Raw genomic sequence first — 19,954 nt, 5'->3', positions numbered from 1 at the left:
TAAACATGTGACCGTGGTTGACCGTGTTAATCAGGCCCTCTGTTTCCTTAACTGTAAAGTAAAAAACACAGTAATATAGAGAGCTGTCCTGAAGATGAAGTACACCTAGAAGCTTGGCACAGGGTAAGCCCAGTGCAGCCATGCTACTGCGTGTCTGTTTGTGTGACTGGTCTGAATGCAGGGCTAAGGGAAATACTTGTTTCTAGGCATCACACTGTCAGCTAAGAACCAAAACTCAGCTTAAGAAATGGCACTGGTTCATCAGTTACAAAGAACTTTCTTGTAGTGTCTTTCCTTATTTGAGAAATAGATGGAAGCTGACACAGCAAAGCAGAGAGCAAAGGAATGATTGAAGAAGGCAGCTATGACAAACACACTTTCAAGTGCCTGGATCCTTAATCACAAAGGGCTTCCCTCTAAAGGAGGGTCTCAAAACTATTAAAACAGTAATTAGACCCCAAAAAGACAAGAATAAATTCAATTACTTGCTGGATGGCTTTAAATTTTAAAGCCATTCGTTAAGAAGGTTTAAAATAAAGCAGAGTTATAATTGCAGGTCCATGACCAACCTTAAAGCCAAAGTGTACGTTCCCGGCTGCCGCTGGCTCTCCCGGATGAGGTAGCTCCCCTCAGCCACACTCAAGAGCTGGTCAGTCTCCTCTCTAGAGATCATGCCATGAAACCTATGGAACAAAGCCAATCAGAGACCCAGCTCTCCACAGTTTTTCAATATAACAGGATAAAATATGGCCCCTGCCCTCACCTGTTGTTTTCAGCCACACCGTTGGAAGGAAAGCATTTGGATTTAACTGTGCTTGTGCTTCTCTGGGTCTGGCCCCTGGCCAGCTTCTCTGTGATAAGAACAGCACCAAAGTAGCTACTGAGTCTAGTTCCCAACCCAGAAGCAAAATCCACATCCATATAAGGCAGGATCCACCACCTTGCCTAAGAGGACAGTCCTTTCTCGTGTAACCATTTGACCATATGGGCTTGCCAAAGAATAACACACAAAATTTATCTCATTTCTTCTTCCCAGTTGGTGCTGCGATCCAAGCTTCTGGCTGGAAGTCCATGCTGGCAACTTTCCAGGACCCTGGGTTGTCTTTAATTGGCATGATCACCCAATAATGTGCACAATGTGCATTGCTGAATACTCAGACCACAAGCAGAGAGCAACACTTGCCTTGGCTACCTGTCCAAACCCTATCTTTCATTAACAAAGAATAAAAAAGAAGGAAGAATAAACACAATAAATGCATCCTTTATGCAGAGATTCATTTACAACACCCTGATATAGAACACTGAGAAAGTAAAATGGCAGTGGTAAGAGAAATCTAAAATGTGGAATCGCTTTATACCTATATGAGGATTTGCAATTTATAAACACATATACCATGTCCCTCTCAGAATTTAAAGACTATAAAGGAATACAGGCCATGCCACCCTGAATGTGTTGCTTTCGCAAGTTATTTTCATCTGACAGCACAAGACAAGCAGCCAGTGCCAGGAAAAGTCTTCCTCTGAGCTCTCTCTATCTACCTAAGGACAAACCATCCAAAAGGACCTGATAGTAACCCCTTGAAAGTATTAGGAAGTTCAAGAATGATGGATCTGGGTGATGATAATGATTATAGGTGATTGATTTTTACTCTTTTCTTGAAAGTGCTGTATTTCTTTTTCTCAATAATCAGAAAAATTAATACCTTAGACATTAAAACAGCATTCTGAATAATTTTTTGGTATAACCTGTTGCTCAACCGTAGAACTAAAACTAAGTCAATTTTTGTTTGTTTGTTTGTTTTTTGAGACAGGGTTTCTCTAAGTCAATTTTAAAGATATTATAATGCTCACTGTAGTGAGATATTTACCCCACCTGCACCTGTAGCACCGACCACGCCCATTCAGGCATGTCACAGGTGTGTGAAAGGGGGAAAGGCTAGGCCAGCTCTCTCTTGCTTCCTGGTCGGGTTGCAGAGAGCATCCGGGTGGCATCCATAAAGCAGGAACCAGAGGCAGTCAGTCATATGTTTCATGTGTAAGTGAATTCTCCCCGAATAAACCTCACTTATACTGAGTACAGTGAATCTTGATTTCCACTTGATAGCTCATTATCATTATTATGCAGAAAACTCAAGCTACAAATCTGTCTGTATAAGATGCAAACTTTGTAAAACCTGAGAGAGACTGATGCACTGGCACATGCCTGTAATTCCACCACAAGAGAAAGCTGGGTTTCCCAGTGATGCTCTATATTAAATAAATAACATGAAAACATTGTCAGGAGGTAGTATATAAAAATTTTAATATGTCTCTGGGTAACATGAATCACATCCTTCTGGTATATGACTACATAATATTGAAAACTAGAAAAAAAGGGAGGCAATATAAAATAAATAGTCTTAATCCCTTTGAATGTATATGTATATTTTATTGTATCTAGTACATAAATATATACACTTTTTGACATCCGTCTAAGAATATGTATTTATATGGCTTGCTTCCTTAACATTGTTGCACATTTATTTTATCATGGTATTTTCTTTTTAAAATTTTATGTGCACTGGTATTTTGCATGTATGTATAATCTGTATGACAGTGTTGGGTCCCCTGGATCAGGAATTATGAAACACCATGTGGGTGATGGAAATTGAACTCAGGACCTCTAGAAGAGCAGTCAGTGCTCTTAACCACTGAGCTATCTCTCCAGTACCCATTATTTCCTTTTTATAGTTGTCTTTTATTTTCCTATTTTAGACCAGTTAGAATTATACCTGTAATAAGAGAGAGAATTTAATTCCACCTAACTAGAATATTTCTTTCATCCTGCATTTTTACCAAAAACATGCATTTACTTGTATCTTTTACATATATAAACCTACAAGGTTATTTTCTGATAATCCATACTTACTCTCTTCCGTAATACTTTGGTCTGTTTTCTACCTACAGGAAAAGGAAGAACAATGAATACTTATGAAAATCCAAATGCACAAAATGTAAGTCAACACTGTTTTCTTATAATAAACTAAAGTGCAATCCAAAAAAGAATCTAAGTAATATTAAAGGGCAAAAGAAGGATTCTAAATTAATAATTAACTGGATTGGTGATTTCAACTCTTTAGAACTGTTTCTGATGCACCCATGCCATGTCTTTTGTTTCTAGATGGTAATAAATTAGAAAAGATAAACACTTTATTCAAAGGCTAAAATATCTACAAAACTTAATATCATAACAGTGTCACAACAGATGTGCCCTCTCAGTCCTCTCCATTCCTATCACTCCATATTCTCCATTTTGTTACAAGCATCTTAATTCAACACAATAGCATGTGACACATCTAGCAGCATAGATTCTGAGGAGTTCCTATTGGGCAGATAGTTAGATAGAAAGAATCTGTCCAATTCATTCAAGAAATACTGAAGGGAAAACATGGGATAGGCATTTTTCTTTTTCTAAGAAAATTATTTACATTATTTTTGTGTTTGTGTGTTGGGGGGGGGATAAATGCCACACGATGAGGAGGTCAGAGGACAACTTGCAGGAGCTGCTTTCTCCTTCCATCATGTGGGTCTCAGGGCTTGAACGGATGTCATCGGGGCTTTTACCCTCTACACCATCTATCTTGTCAGCCCCATACATATTTTTTATATGCAGAGGACATATCAATGAATTAAAACCAAAACTGTCCTATTTTGAAAATACACTGTAAAGGTGAAAAACATACAATGAAATAGTTTCTTGTTGTTTGTTTTTTTTTTTTTTTAAGCAAGGAGAAAAACAGAAAAAGTACAGAAGTAGCAAATAGCTTAATGACAGTAAGAGAAGATTAATTTGATGGCTGTAAGTTGGTGATCAGAAAAGGCCATTCTGAGATGACATTTGAGTCCTGAATGACAACCTAGCTCTAACTGCAAAATCACAGTAACAGAAAAGTCTTTCTCCTAGGAGGTATCTGGAACTGCTATTTGCCATGTTTAGTTACATATAAAGATTTACTTTCCACAGTAAGTTAAGAATGATCTACTCTCTCTTTGTAAGAGTCTTCTTACCATTCCCAGTTTTTAACTTGTTTTTCATGGTAAAGTTATTTTTAGTTGATGAATTTATTTCCTTCAGACAGGTACCAAATAGCAGGAGTGCTGGACTGTATGATACAAGAGGAAACTGGGTGTTCAGGAAGTCACACTTGCTATTGACGACGCTGCCTGTTCAAATGGCAGAGATCAAGTTACTTACTGGCATTCCTATACATAGCCAAAAAGATCCTCCATTTGCCTGTTTGATGCTGCCTCACTTGATTTTGGTTGAATGAAAGTTCCCAAAACAGCTTTAAAGCCTGTTGAGTGATTTCCTGTAGTTCTACACCAAACTTAGCTGCCAAATCTGGGTTTTCTATTCACTGGTCATCCAGATCTAGTACTGTTTTTTTTTTTTTTTTTTTTTTTTTTTAGCAGATTTGAGACATTTATTGCCATCATAGCAAGAAATCTCTGACAATGTCATGCATCCTCCAGAGCACAACCTAATGGTTTCTCAGAATCTAACTCAGTACACCATCTCTGAGGTGTCTTCAAATTCTCTCAATTGTAGAATTATGATAATATCATAGTACATTTCTTTCCCAATTCATACTACAGAAAAGTGACAAAGTTTTATCTTTCTGATACATAATTTTTTTCTGCTGGTTGTCTCCTATCTTACTAATTAAGTTGTTGTTAGCATATTTTCATTTTCTCATGGAATTTGTGATTCTACTTTTTCCTAAGAATTATTCTTAAACAATAAGCCACAGAAACTTTTATTTCTGTTGCAACTGCAGCCAGGTTATTTCTTATCTCCCAACATAAATACCATCTGAATTAGTCTTTGTTCCATGGTTTCTTGGAACACAAAACTCACTGCACATCTTTTGAGTCTAAGGAAGCAGGGGAGGTTTTCTTTTTCTAAAACAAGATCTAGATGTTTTAGGGTTATCTAAGATAGTAAGGAGTGCCTTCAAACTTACAGACATTACTCACATAATCAAATTAAAAGATTAGTCAAATATAAAAATGATTAACAATATGAAATTAGTTGACTTTTAAATGTAACAAGTTGGGAATTTAAATGTCATGCAATAGTAGGAATAATTTATGCTTATTTAAGCACTTATATGCTTGTTTTTAAGTTTTATAAAACATCTAAATGTTTTTGCAGGAAAAAGAAAAATCTGTGCTTCCTCAGATTCAGATGACAGGAGTTAAAATCAAGAGGTGACTAGTTTCCCAAAGTCATTTTTCCCTCTCATTCAGTACACCAAATCATATGTATTTCCATGCCTTGTAGATTCCTCTTTCTGCCCCTTTTTGGTTATTCCCAGAACCAGTATTTTATAGGTCCTTTCATTCATCCTTAGAAGTGCAACAACAATCTCCTAAAACAATCTTTTTGCCTCCAAATGTCCATCTTCCTTTATAATCCATCTTCCACATTGCAGCCAAGTGCTCTATTGTGCTGAAAATATCTTTATTGCTATGGCTACAAGGACAAGGTCTAAACTCTACACCTAGGACACAGAACACGTTCATTACTTTTCATCTACATAAACCTCTGGTATCATCTTTTGGCACTCTAAAACAAGTTCCCTGCGAGTGGCAAGCAAACAAAGCCCACAGAAACCAGGTACATGGAACCGCTACCAATCTGTCCTGCTGGCTAATGTACTCCACTCCCTAGAGGAGGCTCCCAGTTCTTCTAGGAGAGAGATACTGCTTTGACTTGATATTGGTTAATCGATTGACAGAATAAAAAATATAAACGTCTAGTCTCAGGTTCTTGGACACTTAAACAGTATCATGTTTAAGTTGTATATCATGGAGAGAAATTAAATTCAATTTTAAAAAAAGTGGTAAGTTACTCCCATAACAGGGGTCATTACCGTACCAGCATTTCTTGCAGACAGTCACTAATGTAGGTCAAAGGGTAATAATGATTATTGCAAAGTACCTTCTAGAACCATGAATATTAGTCAGTTGAGGTGAAATTTCTAGTTGGGTACCAGCTCAAGTTATGCATATTTGAAGATATAAGTGGAATCTTCAACAATAGTGCCTTATCATCAGGTTGTAGAGGGTAAACAATATCTGTAGCAATAACCTTTGATGTTTGTGAGAGTTTATGAGATCCCTTGGCCAATGACCCAACAAGATGTAGCCCATTCTTGTCACGGGAGGTTTTACTTGGTGGCATAACATGTCTGTCTAGTTGGAGCATTGGAGCATTGTCTCTCCCCTTATATGGTGACTTCATTTAACTTTTTTCACATATGCATATATTTTAGGAAGCTTCTACAGAAGTAAGTTTCTACATAGCTTTTCAAAAGTCTTTACTGTTAGCTTCCCATATTCCCTCCTTTTACCCTACTTTCCCACACCTACCCTGGTTTAATCCTACTCTAGTTTTGTGTGTCTCTTGGTAACACTATATTCTATTTCCCCTTCTTTGGAATACCCCCTGCCCCACCCAGGTCACTTACTATTTAAACAGTGGTTTAACACATAAATCTACAGATTAAAATCTAACATTCACATATTATATTGCAAAAGGAATACAGCAATAAAATAACACCTGGTAGTGCATTTCTTTTTCTTTTTTTTAAATTTTTATTATTTATTTTATTTTATTTTACATGTCAATCCCAGTTCCCTCTCCCTCCTTCCCTCTTACCCTCTCTCCCCCTCACATGTACCCTGACCACCGTCCCCTCCCATCCCCCCCTCCCCAATTCCACATATAGGGCTATGCCATCCAGGTGGGATTATGTAAATGTCAAGTCATTTGAAGTAGGGACTAGGACTTCTCTCCTGTCTCTAGGTTAAGTATCCCTCCATGGGGGATGTGTCTGCAAGGTTCTTTCATGCACCAGGAATACATCCTGGTTCCACTGTCTGAGGTCCCTTAGACTGCTCAGTCCTTCTAGCTGAGACCCATATTCAGGAGGTCTGAGTTAGTCCCATGCTGGATTCCCATCTATCAGTCTGGGGGCCCGTTAGCTCCTCCTTGTTCAGGTCATCTGTCTTTATGTGTTTCTGCAACTTGGTCTTTTCCTCTCTCTCTCTGCATCTTGATTCTGGTTTGACTCAGTGTTTGGTTATGGGTGTTTGCTTCTGTTTCCAACAGGTACTAGATGAGGGCTCCATGATGGTGGATAAGTTAGTTGTTGATCTCACTGTCTGGGAAGGGCATTTATGGTAGCCTTTCCACAGCTGCTCAAATTGTTAGTTGGAGTCCATCTTGGAGGTCTCTAGACCTTTCTTTAGGTTCAGTTTTCTCATGGCATGTACTCACTCATATATGGATTTTAGACCTAGAGCAAAGGATTACCAGCCTATAATTCACACTGCCAGAGGAACTAGGATACAAGGTGTAGTCTAAGAGATTTATATAAGGTCCCTCAAAAAAGGGGGAAGGGACAATTCCCCCAGAGCACATGGGAAGTGGGGGGGGCAGCAAATGGAGAGAGAACTAGGAGAAAGAGAAGGGAAGGAGAGGAAAGCACGTGGGACTAGAAAGACTGAGTCAGGGTAGGAATAGAAGACAGAAAAGACAGAGAGAGAGAGAACATAAAAGAGGGAGCCACTATTGGTATGAAGAGAAAACTGGTAGTGCATTTCTACACCTATAGACTGGTGTCTTGCTCAACCCTCAACAGAGACGCTCCTTCTTGCAGTGGATAGTATTTAGCAGAGGCCCACAATGTGCAGGAAGTGAGAGACTTCAGAATATTCAATCGGAAATGGGATGCCACCATTAAACACCTCCCCTCAAAGTTCAGGGATCCATTCAGAAAAGGAATAGGAAAGATTTTTTAAGAGTTAGGGGTGCAAATGACTCCAAGAAAGCAGTGTTCCCAGACACAACAAGGCCGATATGCATATGAACTCAGAGAGACTGCAATAGCATGCACAAGACCAGCACAGTTTCAAGCAAGACAAGATCCCAGCACTAAGAAGGGGAAGTGTACACAAAGTCCCAACACAACTGGGAAGCTATTTGCAAAGTGAAAATCCGTTTTCTTCAGTGGCATACCAACAAAACTCTCGGCAAGCCCATGACCACTCCATAATTTTTTTTCTTTGTGAGCTTTTTGTTAGGGTGTTTTGGAGAGCTTTGTTTGCATCTTTTCGTGTTATACAAAATATAGTTCCTTGGTAAGTTATCCATGTTGTCTTTTTATTTTGTTGAAGTTGTTTCTTTTTACTCTTTTATAATTTCATACATGTATACAATATATTTATATCATATCTACCCCTTGCTCCCTCTATGTTCAGAAAGAGAGAGAGAGAGAGAGAGAGAGAGAGAGAGAGAGAGAGAGAATGTATGTGTAAAACTTGCTATGTAGACAGGCAAGTCTGAGACTCAGAGGTCTGCCTGCCTCTGCTTCCCATGTGCTGGGATTAAAGGCCACACGCTTGGTTCAATTTTTGTTCATTTTTTAAAACTATGATTTAAATCTTTCTTTTAATAGAAGAAATAATTTGATAATTCTACAATGATACTTTTGCATTCATTTTAAGAAATGAATAAAACATTTTCAATGTGAGAATAATGTGTAATTAGCTAAAGAAAAATTAAAATAATTTAAAACTATACAAACATGTTATAAACAGCATCCCTACATCCAATGTGACTACTACTAAAACATGAATTCAGTATAACACTATGCTGTGAGTCAGAGAGAATGGTTAACACCTACAAACAAGCTGCCAAACAGAGTCGGTGTTGGGAGACAGAAGAATGGAAGGGCATTTGCTGCACCAGCTGTGTCACACCCACCTCACAAGTACAGGTGATCCTTCGAGGGTGAGGGGCTTCCTGCTGCAGCTGGTATACTACAAGAACATAGACATCAAAGTGTCAGTTTCCAGTATACAGAATTTAGGAGCAGACTAGAATAAACTAGCTGCTTTTTATGCTCTTCTAAGAAAACAATTACAGTCCTATTTGTTGCTAAATAAAAATTTGTTATGAACAAAACAAAGACTGTCAACCAAATTAAAGTTACCAAATTTTAGGAGAACATAAGCAAAAAAAAAATCATAATCCACACAAATGTTTTCTAGAACAAATCAAGGCTGTATACAATCACAATCCACACAAATAGCTTTTAAAATAGTGGTTCTCAATCTGTGGGTCACAACCCCTTTGGGTTGCCTAATACCATCAGAAAACACAGATATTTACATTACAATTCTTAACAGTAGCAAAATTATGGTTACGAAGTAGCAATGAAAATAATTTTCTGGTTAGGGGGTCACAACATAAGGAACTGTATTAAAGAGTCACAGCTGAGAACCATTCTAGAATAAATTGGGGCTATAATTTTAACACTCTTATCTATAATCCATTCTTTGTTTTTCCTAATAGGAACCAGTATATTTACTGTTAAATGGGAGACTTTATACAATAAGGAGTTATGGATCAGAAGTTAACATACACACTATTTTTCTCCCCTATTTATATTGTAAACATCTCTTTTCAAATACAATCTTCTTAACAAAACTTCAGAGACCAAGGTACTAGGACTTACTCTATTTGGGAAAATTCAGCAAAAGAAAGAATTTGACACTGAAACACTTTGCAAAAAAAATGGATAATTTTTATGGTATCTGAAAATGAACCAATGAAATTTGAACTGATAACATGAGCTTTTCTGGCCTTACATCAGATTTTAAATTTAAAATGAGAATAAACAGGATCTGTGACTGTCAGAGGAAACATGTAAATATGTTTATCTCTTGAGACTTTTTTCCCATTTCTAAATGTGCAATCATAGGTAAATGAACTTAATACTATAGTTGAATACTTACACAGTTTGTCAGCATCATCGAACTACCCAGAAATCTGGGACTTCAGATAATGCATGACTTGTCTGAATGAAGTATCATTTTATAGGTTCCATCTCCGGCCATTGTAATTCATATATATCATAGGAATATATATGCATATAAATAATTGGACAATATAAACATATATCATTAGAACAAATACAGAACACATCACTGTTCTCTACTGCTACTTACTACATGGGAAACATTTACAATAACCCTAACAGACAGGAAATGTATCATAAAGGGCATTACATGTCGATAATTGATATAAAAATGTGAAGTTCACTACAGCAATGCCTGGTTCCTGGTGCAGTCTGAGGTCATCACTAGAACATAGCACCTGGATAATGCTATGGTGTAAAAGGAGCTGACTACAGGCACCCAAGGAATGGTGCGAGCAGCCGGGGAACAGTCTTCCCCAGGGAAGAGCACATCAATTGGTTATGAATCCCAAATGGTCAATTCTGAGACATAAACACCAGTAACATTACACAAACTCAGCAGAGTATATTTACATGCTTAGGAATACAACCATTAGTGAACAAAAAGGAGTTTGGATTTGAAAGACAGCAAGGAGAGTATATAAAAGGGAGGAAATAAGGGATGGGAGAATGATGTAATTATGTTATAATCTTGAAAATAAATCAATAAAAATATTTTAAATGGGAACTGAGAAGCTGCAGCTTTACTTATTTGTTTGTTTGTTTTGTTTTTCAAGACAATGTTTCTCTGTATAGTTCTAGCTGTCCTGGAACTTGCTTTGTAGATCAGGCTGACCTTGAACTCATAAACATCCATCTGCCTCTGCTTCCTGAGTGCTGGGATTTAAAGCATGTGCTACCTCACCTGCTTCCTGAAGCTTTACTTTTTAAACAAAACAGTTCCTCAGAAATGCCTAGAGTTCTGATACAAATATCTTCCTTGGCTTCCCCGCCCCCATGGCTAAAAGTGTCTCTGGGCTGGTATATTAAAATCGTTTTAAATACCTACTTCATCGGAAGTCCTCCTGTGCCTTGTGAATGTGAAGATTAAGGAATGGTGTGAGGGGATCATTCTGAGATGCAGGAGGGAAGAAAGAGTGAACAATGGGATGAGACTGGGCTGACAGAGAGGATGTGTACCTTTCTCAGTGAGAACTGCATTGTCTCCGCCGGAGAGAAGCCTAACCCTGTGTGAGACAGCCCATGCCCATGCCTCCTTTCTGGTAAGTTTAATGGCACGGTGAAAGTCAATTCATATGCCTGCTTTTGTCTGTAATTCCCAAAATATTCTTGAAAGTACTATCACCTACAAAACTCCGATTATGACAACTGAGTCATAGTCACAAAGTTTAAAAAATTATCATTAGAACCAAAGTAAATGTGATTCCAAGCACACAGACTGAAGTTTCTAGTTACAATTAGGAAACACTTATCTAATAACTAAACAATAAGATAAGCCAATAAAAATAAAGGGGTGAAAACATCACACAAAAGAACCGATGAGGGTTTCACCCCTGTGTTTTTCCTAACATTAAATTGTGTATAGTTTTATTTTCATTTTCTTTCAGTACTTCTAACTGCCCAAAGGGCATGGTTTTATTATTTGGAGAAAGGTAAGTAATAAAGAAGTAGTAAAGTAATGAAGTAGTAAAGAAAATATATATGTATTTGGATATTTATAGCCAAATAGAACAAATTTAGATACACAGTACACTTGTGAAAAGTTTTCTTTTAAAATTATATGTAAGATGTCAGGTGGTGGTGATGAACACCTTTAATCCCTACTTAAGAGGCAGAGGCAGGTGGATCTCTGAGATCGAGGCCAGCCTGGTCTACAAAGTGAGTTCCAGGACAGCCAGTGGTACACAAGGAAACTCTGTCTTGAAAAAAAGAACAAGGGCAACAACAAAAATAAACACACACACACACACACACACACACACACACACACACACACACACACCCCCACCCACCCCAGGTGTGGTGGCACAAACCTATAAACCCCAAGCTCACAAGACTGAGGCAGAAAGATTACCATGAGGTCAAGTCCTGTCTGGGCAACATAGTAAATACCAAGTAAGCCAAGCCTACATAGCAAAGCTGTATGCCTGCTCTCTTCCAAAATAAACAAACATTTTAAAATAACACAATAGAAAGGTCCAGTTAATTCAGGCATTTCTCCCTTAGTTTAGAACATCTGATAATTTGAATTGGAACGTAGCTGAATTGAAATTGGCAATCATTAACTTATTTGAGGGGCGTTATTAACTAAATTCAAGATGACAGAATATAGACAGAATTATTGAACTTAAGATATTTTCAGTCATGTTAGAAGTGTCAATGCCTATATGATTATTAATGAAATTCTCAGTCCCTAGCAATTAACAAATTCAGAGATTACAAATTAGTATTTTAAAGTCAAAATCGGCTCACATGTGGCTTGTTTGCTTTCAAATTGAATTTGTTTCAACAATAAAAGCAACAGGAAATTCCTATTTCTCTTAAAAAACAAACCTCAGCTGAGATAGCAACAGATCCAGAGTGGTTGGTGGCAACAACAACCAGGCAGTTCTGCCTTACTCTCTTAAGGCACATCAACCTCTCTACCCACTACTTTCTCACAGTCCCTACACTGCACTCCCTTGCTAAATTCTGTTTCCCTATTTGTTTAATTTTTAAGGTTTTTTTCTTAATGTTTCTGTGTTTTTATATGTTCAATTGAAACCAAAGAGGAAAACACACAGAGCAGAGGTAAATTGACTGTCTCAAAGACTCACAGAGACAGCATGATGGCTCAGAGGGTGGCTGAGCCCAGCAACCTAAATTGAAGGCTGGGAACCCACACAGAAGTAAAGAATCAACTCCCACAAACTGTCCTCTGACTTCAATATGCAAGCCATGTCACACACATGTGCACACATGCAGACACACATGCTGCATGTACACACATCCAAAGTTAAGTGAATAAAATGTTACTTAAAATATTTATAAAGAATAAAGGAAATAATTAGTTTCTTATAGAAAAAGATGTTCATATCCCACTACACCCACCAAAATCCTACATACATAGCAACATTTGACATAAAATCACCTACTTAACTTTAATATGCATAATACAAAGAAATAAAGTACAAATTTTGATTAAGTTTTGAGAAGTTTTTTTTAATACCTAGATTTAAGTCACATCAAAGGAAGATTCTGAATTCAGTATTAATCCAAACTATCAACGTAATTGTCAGCTACACACACATACACTTTCCCTTTTATACTTTGAGAAAGCAATTTTAAAATAATTTTTCTTTCACCTCCTTTTACTGATATTTCTTTTAAGATAGAGCCTTCATCTATCTATCTATACTCCTTTTGTCACATAAAGAATTCAGATCAGAGTAATTAAATTGCTCAGATTATTAGTTTCTCTATGCATTAGCTTTACCAGCTGTTCAAACAGGTCGTCTCAAACTCCACCACATGGAGTTCTGTATACTAAAACAGATGAACTGCACTCCGGACATTAATATACAGAGAGCTTTGTAGAGACACATTTTACCATAAATATCCCTTTTATATTAATCCCAAACTTTGCTGTGAACAATTACATTACTTACAAAAATATTAAATCCACACAATTAAATTTATGTGTATACTTACAGTAAGATTTCCAAACAGGAGGTCTATATTCATCTGTATCTGAAAGAAAAAATATCTAATTAATATTCCTGAAGTTATACTTAGTAAGATGCTACAATCATTAATTCTCCTGGCACATATACTGGCTGTGCTCTATCTGTCCTAGTGCTAGGCACTAAAAGGCAAAGTTGTTTTGTTTTTTGCCTTGATTCTTACTTTCTTAAAATAATGTTTTAAAAAAAATTCAAAGAGAGACACAAAGTTATTGTGTCTAATTATGCGACATTAAAGAAACCAGTTGATTTCGACTTTTCATAATCATTTCTTATATCCATCAAGTAATAGTCAATAAAGCCACTGTTTAGGCTTAATGCTTATTTCACCAAAAAATTCCTCAAATCATTGGAATTTTTCCTTTCCAATCCAGCTGACTTCATAATGTTAACCTTCACAGATGTTTCTCTGTTTTTCCCCATTACTTTGGGGGGATTCTTGTAGAACTAGTTAATTACTAACATGAAGAGAGGAGAGTGCAGGGAACAAATTCTAGTCGTCAAATGTCCTAAACAATCAAAACCAGGAAATGAGAAATGCTCCCATGGAAGAGAATGTCCCCAGGGACCAACAAAGAACAGGATGTGAACATCTGCTCTCCAAGCCCAATCCTCTCACTCTATTCCAGTTTAAGGATGCAGTAGAAGGGGATGGAAATCCAGGCAACATGAAGGGAAGGAGATAAAGCAACAGAGAAAGGCAAGAGCCAAGTATGCTCTAGATTCTCATTGACCATGGACAGCTAAGGAGTCATTGGCCAGCCAAAGTCTCTGCAAGACTATGGAGCCAAATGATCAGACACAGAACTTCTGATGTGAAGAAGTGAAAAGATGTGGCTAGTCACATCATCTGGCTCTGCCGGCGTTTAAAATGAACCCAACAGGAAATCTTGTCCCCAAGGAGGCAGGAAAATCCTGAAAAGTTTATTGAGGGTGAACCTGATGCCTAAATAAAATGATGACAAAATCAGAACATTCAGCTCTCAATTCCCAACCTTTAAAATGCAACCTCACACTTGGTTTATGATGTGTTATTATAAATTACAAAAACACTCTGTGTCAGAGTGACAGAGCAAAACTAGCAACATGGACTTAGGACATAAAATGTGAAATTCTTGAGTTATGTAGAAATGTCTTAGCAACCTGGATAAATATTAAAATATACCTGCTTATAGAACAAGAAAAGCTTCGTGAATAATGAGTTGCATAGCAAATCAACAGCTGATTGTCCTTATTTGTTGTAGTTCCAGTGGATAAAATCTCCATAATGATGTATTTAGAAGAAATAATGAACCACACCTCTCTAAGGAGAAGCACAGAGATCAGATTCTAGGTTTCTGGCCACAACATTCTTATGAAGCAAACACTCAGTACATAACCTTGCTTCCTTGCTTTGTGTTTCTCTTTAGAAAATCCTATACACTGAATTCCCAGACCTCGGCACTCGTGCTATAAGCAGCTTGTCTAACATATATTCCCCCCCCTCTCTCTCTCTCTCTCTCTCTCTCTCTCTCTCTCTCTCTCTCTCTCTCTCTCTCTCTCTGAGCCAGATCATAGTCTTCTCATATGCAGGAATACCACACCACTCTTCAGCACTATGCTAGGAGACACAGGCATTTTATACAGAAAAATTACTAACAGAAATGCCACAAAATAAGACCAAAAAAAAAAAAAAGAAAGAAAGAAAGAAAGAAAAAGGAGGAAAAAATGTTTTGCAAAAGGAAAGCTGAAAGGAGGAGGAATGGGCTGACCACAGCTGGTCAGAGGGCTTGAATGTTTCCAGCTCTAAGAATACTCACAAATCACCTACAAAATGTTGAGTAATTAATTGTTTCAGAGTTACCAACAAACGTTAGTAAGCAAGCAAATTTACAAATACACATCCTGTGAATTATGAAAACCGACTATAAATAATAAGCAATTACTTAGGAAACCATCCAGTTTAGGTGAACTTTTAAAATGGTAATTATGCTAGGTGTGGTGGCCTTTAATCTTAGCACTTGTGAGGCAAAGGCAGGCCAATCTCTTTAAAGAGTTTGAGGCCAGCCTTGTCAGCATAGCAAGTTCCAGGGAAGCTAAGGCTACATAATGCTACCCTGTCTCAAAAATGAATAAACATAAAATTTAAAAATGCTAATAAAAAATTAGGCTGAAATAAAAGCTTAATAGGATCTGTAGTAACGCATGCATATGTGGATAAACTGACAATGTGACTGCTCTATGGTATGGTTAAGGGGAAGGTTTTACTGTAGATATGAGAGAGAGAATAGTCAGAGGCATCTAGAAAAGTCCACATCAGCCTGAGAAAGAAGTAGCCTAAACATGGCCAAAGGTTCCTGTGAGAGAGAATAGGGAATAGAGAAAACAGTGGGAAAAGCAGGAGGGAGGGAGGGGAGAGGGGGAGGGAGGGTGGGAGACGAATTAGCTGTGGGAAGGGAATCCCTGAGCTGAAGGGAGTTTAGGGAAGGGAAGGAATAGAGAAGGGCTAGGATGCTAGAATGAGCTTTGAAATATGTGACAGGTACTTGTGAAACTATGGGTGGAAGCCAGCATGAGTTTTGATATGCAGACAGAAGCCACATGTAACCATATGTCCCTTTTGCCAGAGGTAAAGGAAATTATTCCTTTTGATAGATGGGAACCAGTTTCACAGGTTCCTGAGGAGTGCTGGCTTTTATCTAACCACCAAAAACCCTCCTATAGTCCAGGTTGAGTTCATTTCTGGATATTTGGATGGCCTTTGGGGGTTTGGAGAATTGGAGTTTCCTTTGGACTTAACAATATGAACATGTGCTGTAGTGATTAATTATATTAACTTCACTTGAATGAGATAAAATTATAATTCATATGCATTTGAAACTAGGACTATTAGGAAACCTACTTCTAACTACACAAACACTGCTATTTTGTATTCTGTCTTTAGGAGTATGATGTGTTGTCACCTCAAGGTTACTAACAGCAGAACATCAATTCACTATCTTGGCACTTACAGTCCTTGTCAGTTAGGTTCTGTAGCATGATAAATAAAAGGTTCAGAGATTGACACTGGGGATCAAGCTTCAAGCTGAAGATCAGAAAAGCAAAGAAGCCCGTCACTAGCTCTTACCACTAGCTCAGACTGAAAGGTTATCCTGGATCCACCAAACCTCAGACTGTAATCCCAGACTGCTATGCTCTCCTCAATGTGGCTGGAGACTCCTGAGACTCAATGTCTTCCTATCCTTAGTGTGGCTGGAGAATGAATGCCAGCTCTGAGACCCTGTTCCTGTCTTAAATACCTCTCATGAATCCTGGGATTAAAGGTGTGTGATCACAAGAGCTGTTTCTCTTTAGGTCTTGATCAATTTTGTGTAGTTCAATGTCACCTTGAACTAACAGAGATCTATCTACCTCTGAATCCTGAGTCCTGGGATTAAAGGTGTGTGCCTGTCTTCAATGGCTTGTGGCTGACTTTGCTTTCTGGATCCTCAAGCAAGCTTTAATAAATCATAAATAATATATCACCACAAGGATCACTATTACTGGTATGAAACACCATGATCAAAAGCAATTTGTGGAGGAAAGGGTTTATTTGGCTTGCATATTCTGAATCACAGTACACTGGGGGAAACCAAGACAGGAACTCAAACTGGGAAGGTATCTGAAGGCAGGAGCTGATGCAGAGGTCATGAAGCTTGATGGCTTGATCCTAGTTGCTTGTTCAACCTGCTTTCTTATAGAAACCAGGGCCACTAGCCCAGGTGGTACCACCCACAATTGGCTGGACCCTCCCCATTGATCATTAATTTAAAAAACAACCAAATGCTTGCCTACAGCCTGATCTTATGGAGGCATTTTCTCAATTGAGGTTCCCTCCTATCAGATGACACTTGCTTGTATCAGGTTGACACAAAACTAGCCATCACAATCCATGTGTCAGTCTCCTTGTACTCTGAACTCAGAACCAAACAAGTGATCTACTATGTAGAAATGCCACAAGGCAGAAAAGAGAGTGGGCACTAAACTAGACTGAGTTCCTTACCTGGCTGACTCAAAAAGTGAACTCAATAGCCCAGTTATAGAGATAGGAAGGCATGCAAATGAAGGGTTGTGTTTATGCCAATCACAACACATCTTCTGGTTCTACCAACCATAGGACTTACATAACAACCAACCAGAAGTTCTATATTCTGTACTAATCAAGACTTCTTGCTAAATTATTGAGGAGGTATCCCCCATTTCCTATCCTAGTTGCAAATACACAGAGTCCTCTAAAGTTCCTGATGCTTATGAGTACTTAACCTCTGTCCCAGTGCCCTAGGGAGAGTTGGATGCCTCTAACTTGGTTTATGGCCACTTCAATTTACAAAATCATTGTGAAAGTCTTGTTAAAAATGGCTTTTGTCTTTAACTCCCAGGAAATAATGTGGACTTGCCTTGGGCTGCCCAGAGAGTAGCAATAAAATTGAAAATGCAGCATTTAGATGGTACCAGCTGACTAACCACAAGGGTACTGATGACCAAAAGTATATATAGGAAAGTCCAATAAAGGCTCTGAGTGACTAGGCAGGAAATGCTTCTCTCCCAGGTAGAAGCATTTCCCTTAAACAGTCACACCATGAAGGAAGATGATGTGTCCTCACGCAGGAGAGAGGACCAAAGAAGCTTCACTTTTGTATTTGTCCTGCTCCTGCTTCAAGCATATCTCCTGCCTGGGCTGAACAACCTTTGCATCCTTTCTATTGAGGAAATCATGGCAAGTGTACTAGTTAGTTCCGTGGGTTCTGGTGGGTCTAGTCAACTGAGAAACTGTGGAAGTCATCTGGGAGCACTGTCCTTACCTTGTACTTGGTATCAGATATGAAGAAACACTGAAGTTTACTGCTCTAGGCTTTCTTTGTCTGTTAGTGACCCTACACTTAGCAACCAGCACTGTGGCTCACAGCTACCACTGACAGAGACAGTAATGGCCTGTGGTATGGCTCTTAAGCCCTGAGTGTGACCTTCAGCTCCTACAAAGCTTGTTACAGCTCCGTGGGCCTTGAGTATCAGAACTCTTGGCCCTTATGTCTTGGTAGCTTCCTAAAATTCTAAGCCACCATGGCCCACAGCTTCTCATCCCTATTTTTTCATAGCCCCCATCTTCTTCAGCATCCTTCCTTTTCCCATTACCTTAGCTTCTTACAGTTTCTGTTCTCTGGAATTTTTCATCAAGTTCCTGCTGCAATGGCTGCTGTTACAGCTCTTAGCATTGTTACAATCACTCCCTTCCTTATCATTTCTGTTGTTAGCACCTAAGCCTGCCAAAGTCAGAGACAACAATTTTCTGGGACCCTAAACTCTTACAAGAAGAAAAAATAACACCTCAATCATTTATTTATGGCAGAGCAGTGGTGGCACACAACTTTAATCCCAGCACTTGGGAGGAAGAGGCAGGAAAGCCTCTCTGAATTTGAGGCCAACTTGGCTTACAGAGAGAGTTCCAGGACAGTCAAGGCTACATAGGGAAACCATGGCTTAAAAACAAACAAACAAAAAAAAAATGATTTCTGAAATTCAAACAGTATTGTCACACAAAAGCCACCCATATCAAGTCCCTCTAATAAGAGAATATACTCCTTAAGGAAACTGGTCTTTAAGGATTAATTGGTCTAATTATATTTAATTTCAAAAAATAAAAATACATGTATAAAATTATCAAAGAACAACTTTAATTAATAATAAAAATAAAATATTTTAATTAAAAAGAAATAATAATTAATTTAAAAGAAATAGTAATTGAGAACCCTACAAAAGACATCTGTGCTTATTAGGAAGGACATACCTTGACCTTCACTGGAGTTACTACTAGTCCTGGTCCTGGTCTGACAGCATCTTATCAGAGTGACACAAGTAACTACCAACCAACAGGGCAGAGTTGGCCTTCAATTGTAGCAAATACTAACAACAAAATAAATGAACAATGACAAGATGCTGTAGCGCTCAGTGACAGCAAGCCTACTAACCTGTGTTTGAGCCATGGATACCATGGATACCACATGATACAGAGAGCTGACTTCTGAAGTTGTCCTCTGACCATCACGCATACACCATGGACCACATGTGTGTACACACACACCAAAAGAAATAGAAACAAGGAAGAGAAGTGATGTTTTATTAAACTGCATCCATCTCTCTGGCCTTTGGAAGAGGAACTCCGAGACTAAAGAGGCCTCTTGGGGTTTTCAAATCGAGAGGACACTTCCTGGAGGAAGAGGCTGAATTACTCTCTGGAGCACAGACTAAAAGGCAAAGGAGTCTGTTCAGCTCTGAGATTATGTGATAGACCTGCTAGTTTTTTCTGCTTACCTTTGAAGGCAGTTTCTGTATTTTTAGCTTACTATAAAAGTCAACATCTAAATAATACTGATATACATTATCACTGCAATACTACTTATAATAACC

The 19,954-nt window shown here is 38.2% G+C and overlaps 1 protein-coding gene across 1 annotated transcript in view; it reads right to left on the bottom strand.

The window, feature by feature from the left end:
* Chn1 (chimerin 1) overlaps positions 1-19,954 on the bottom strand; it is a 144,626-nt gene that overhangs the window by 83,867 nt on the left and 40,805 nt on the right. Inside the window, 4 exon segments of the mRNA XM_051184459.1 lie at positions 570-683; positions 2,909-2,940; positions 8,813-8,868; positions 13,500-13,538. Of these exon segments, the coding sequence (XP_051040416.1) occupies positions 570-683; positions 2,909-2,940; positions 8,813-8,868; positions 13,500-13,538 (241 nt within the window).

Source organism: Phodopus roborovskii, unplaced genomic scaffold (assembly GCF_943737965.1).
Source record: "Phodopus roborovskii unplaced genomic scaffold, PHOROB, whole genome shotgun sequence".
In the NCBI taxonomy this organism is placed as follows: Eukaryota; Metazoa; Chordata; class Mammalia; order Rodentia; family Cricetidae; genus Phodopus; species Phodopus roborovskii.
Note: the sequence above shows the minus strand (reverse complement) of the source record. Positions and strands in the feature narration are given on the sequence as shown.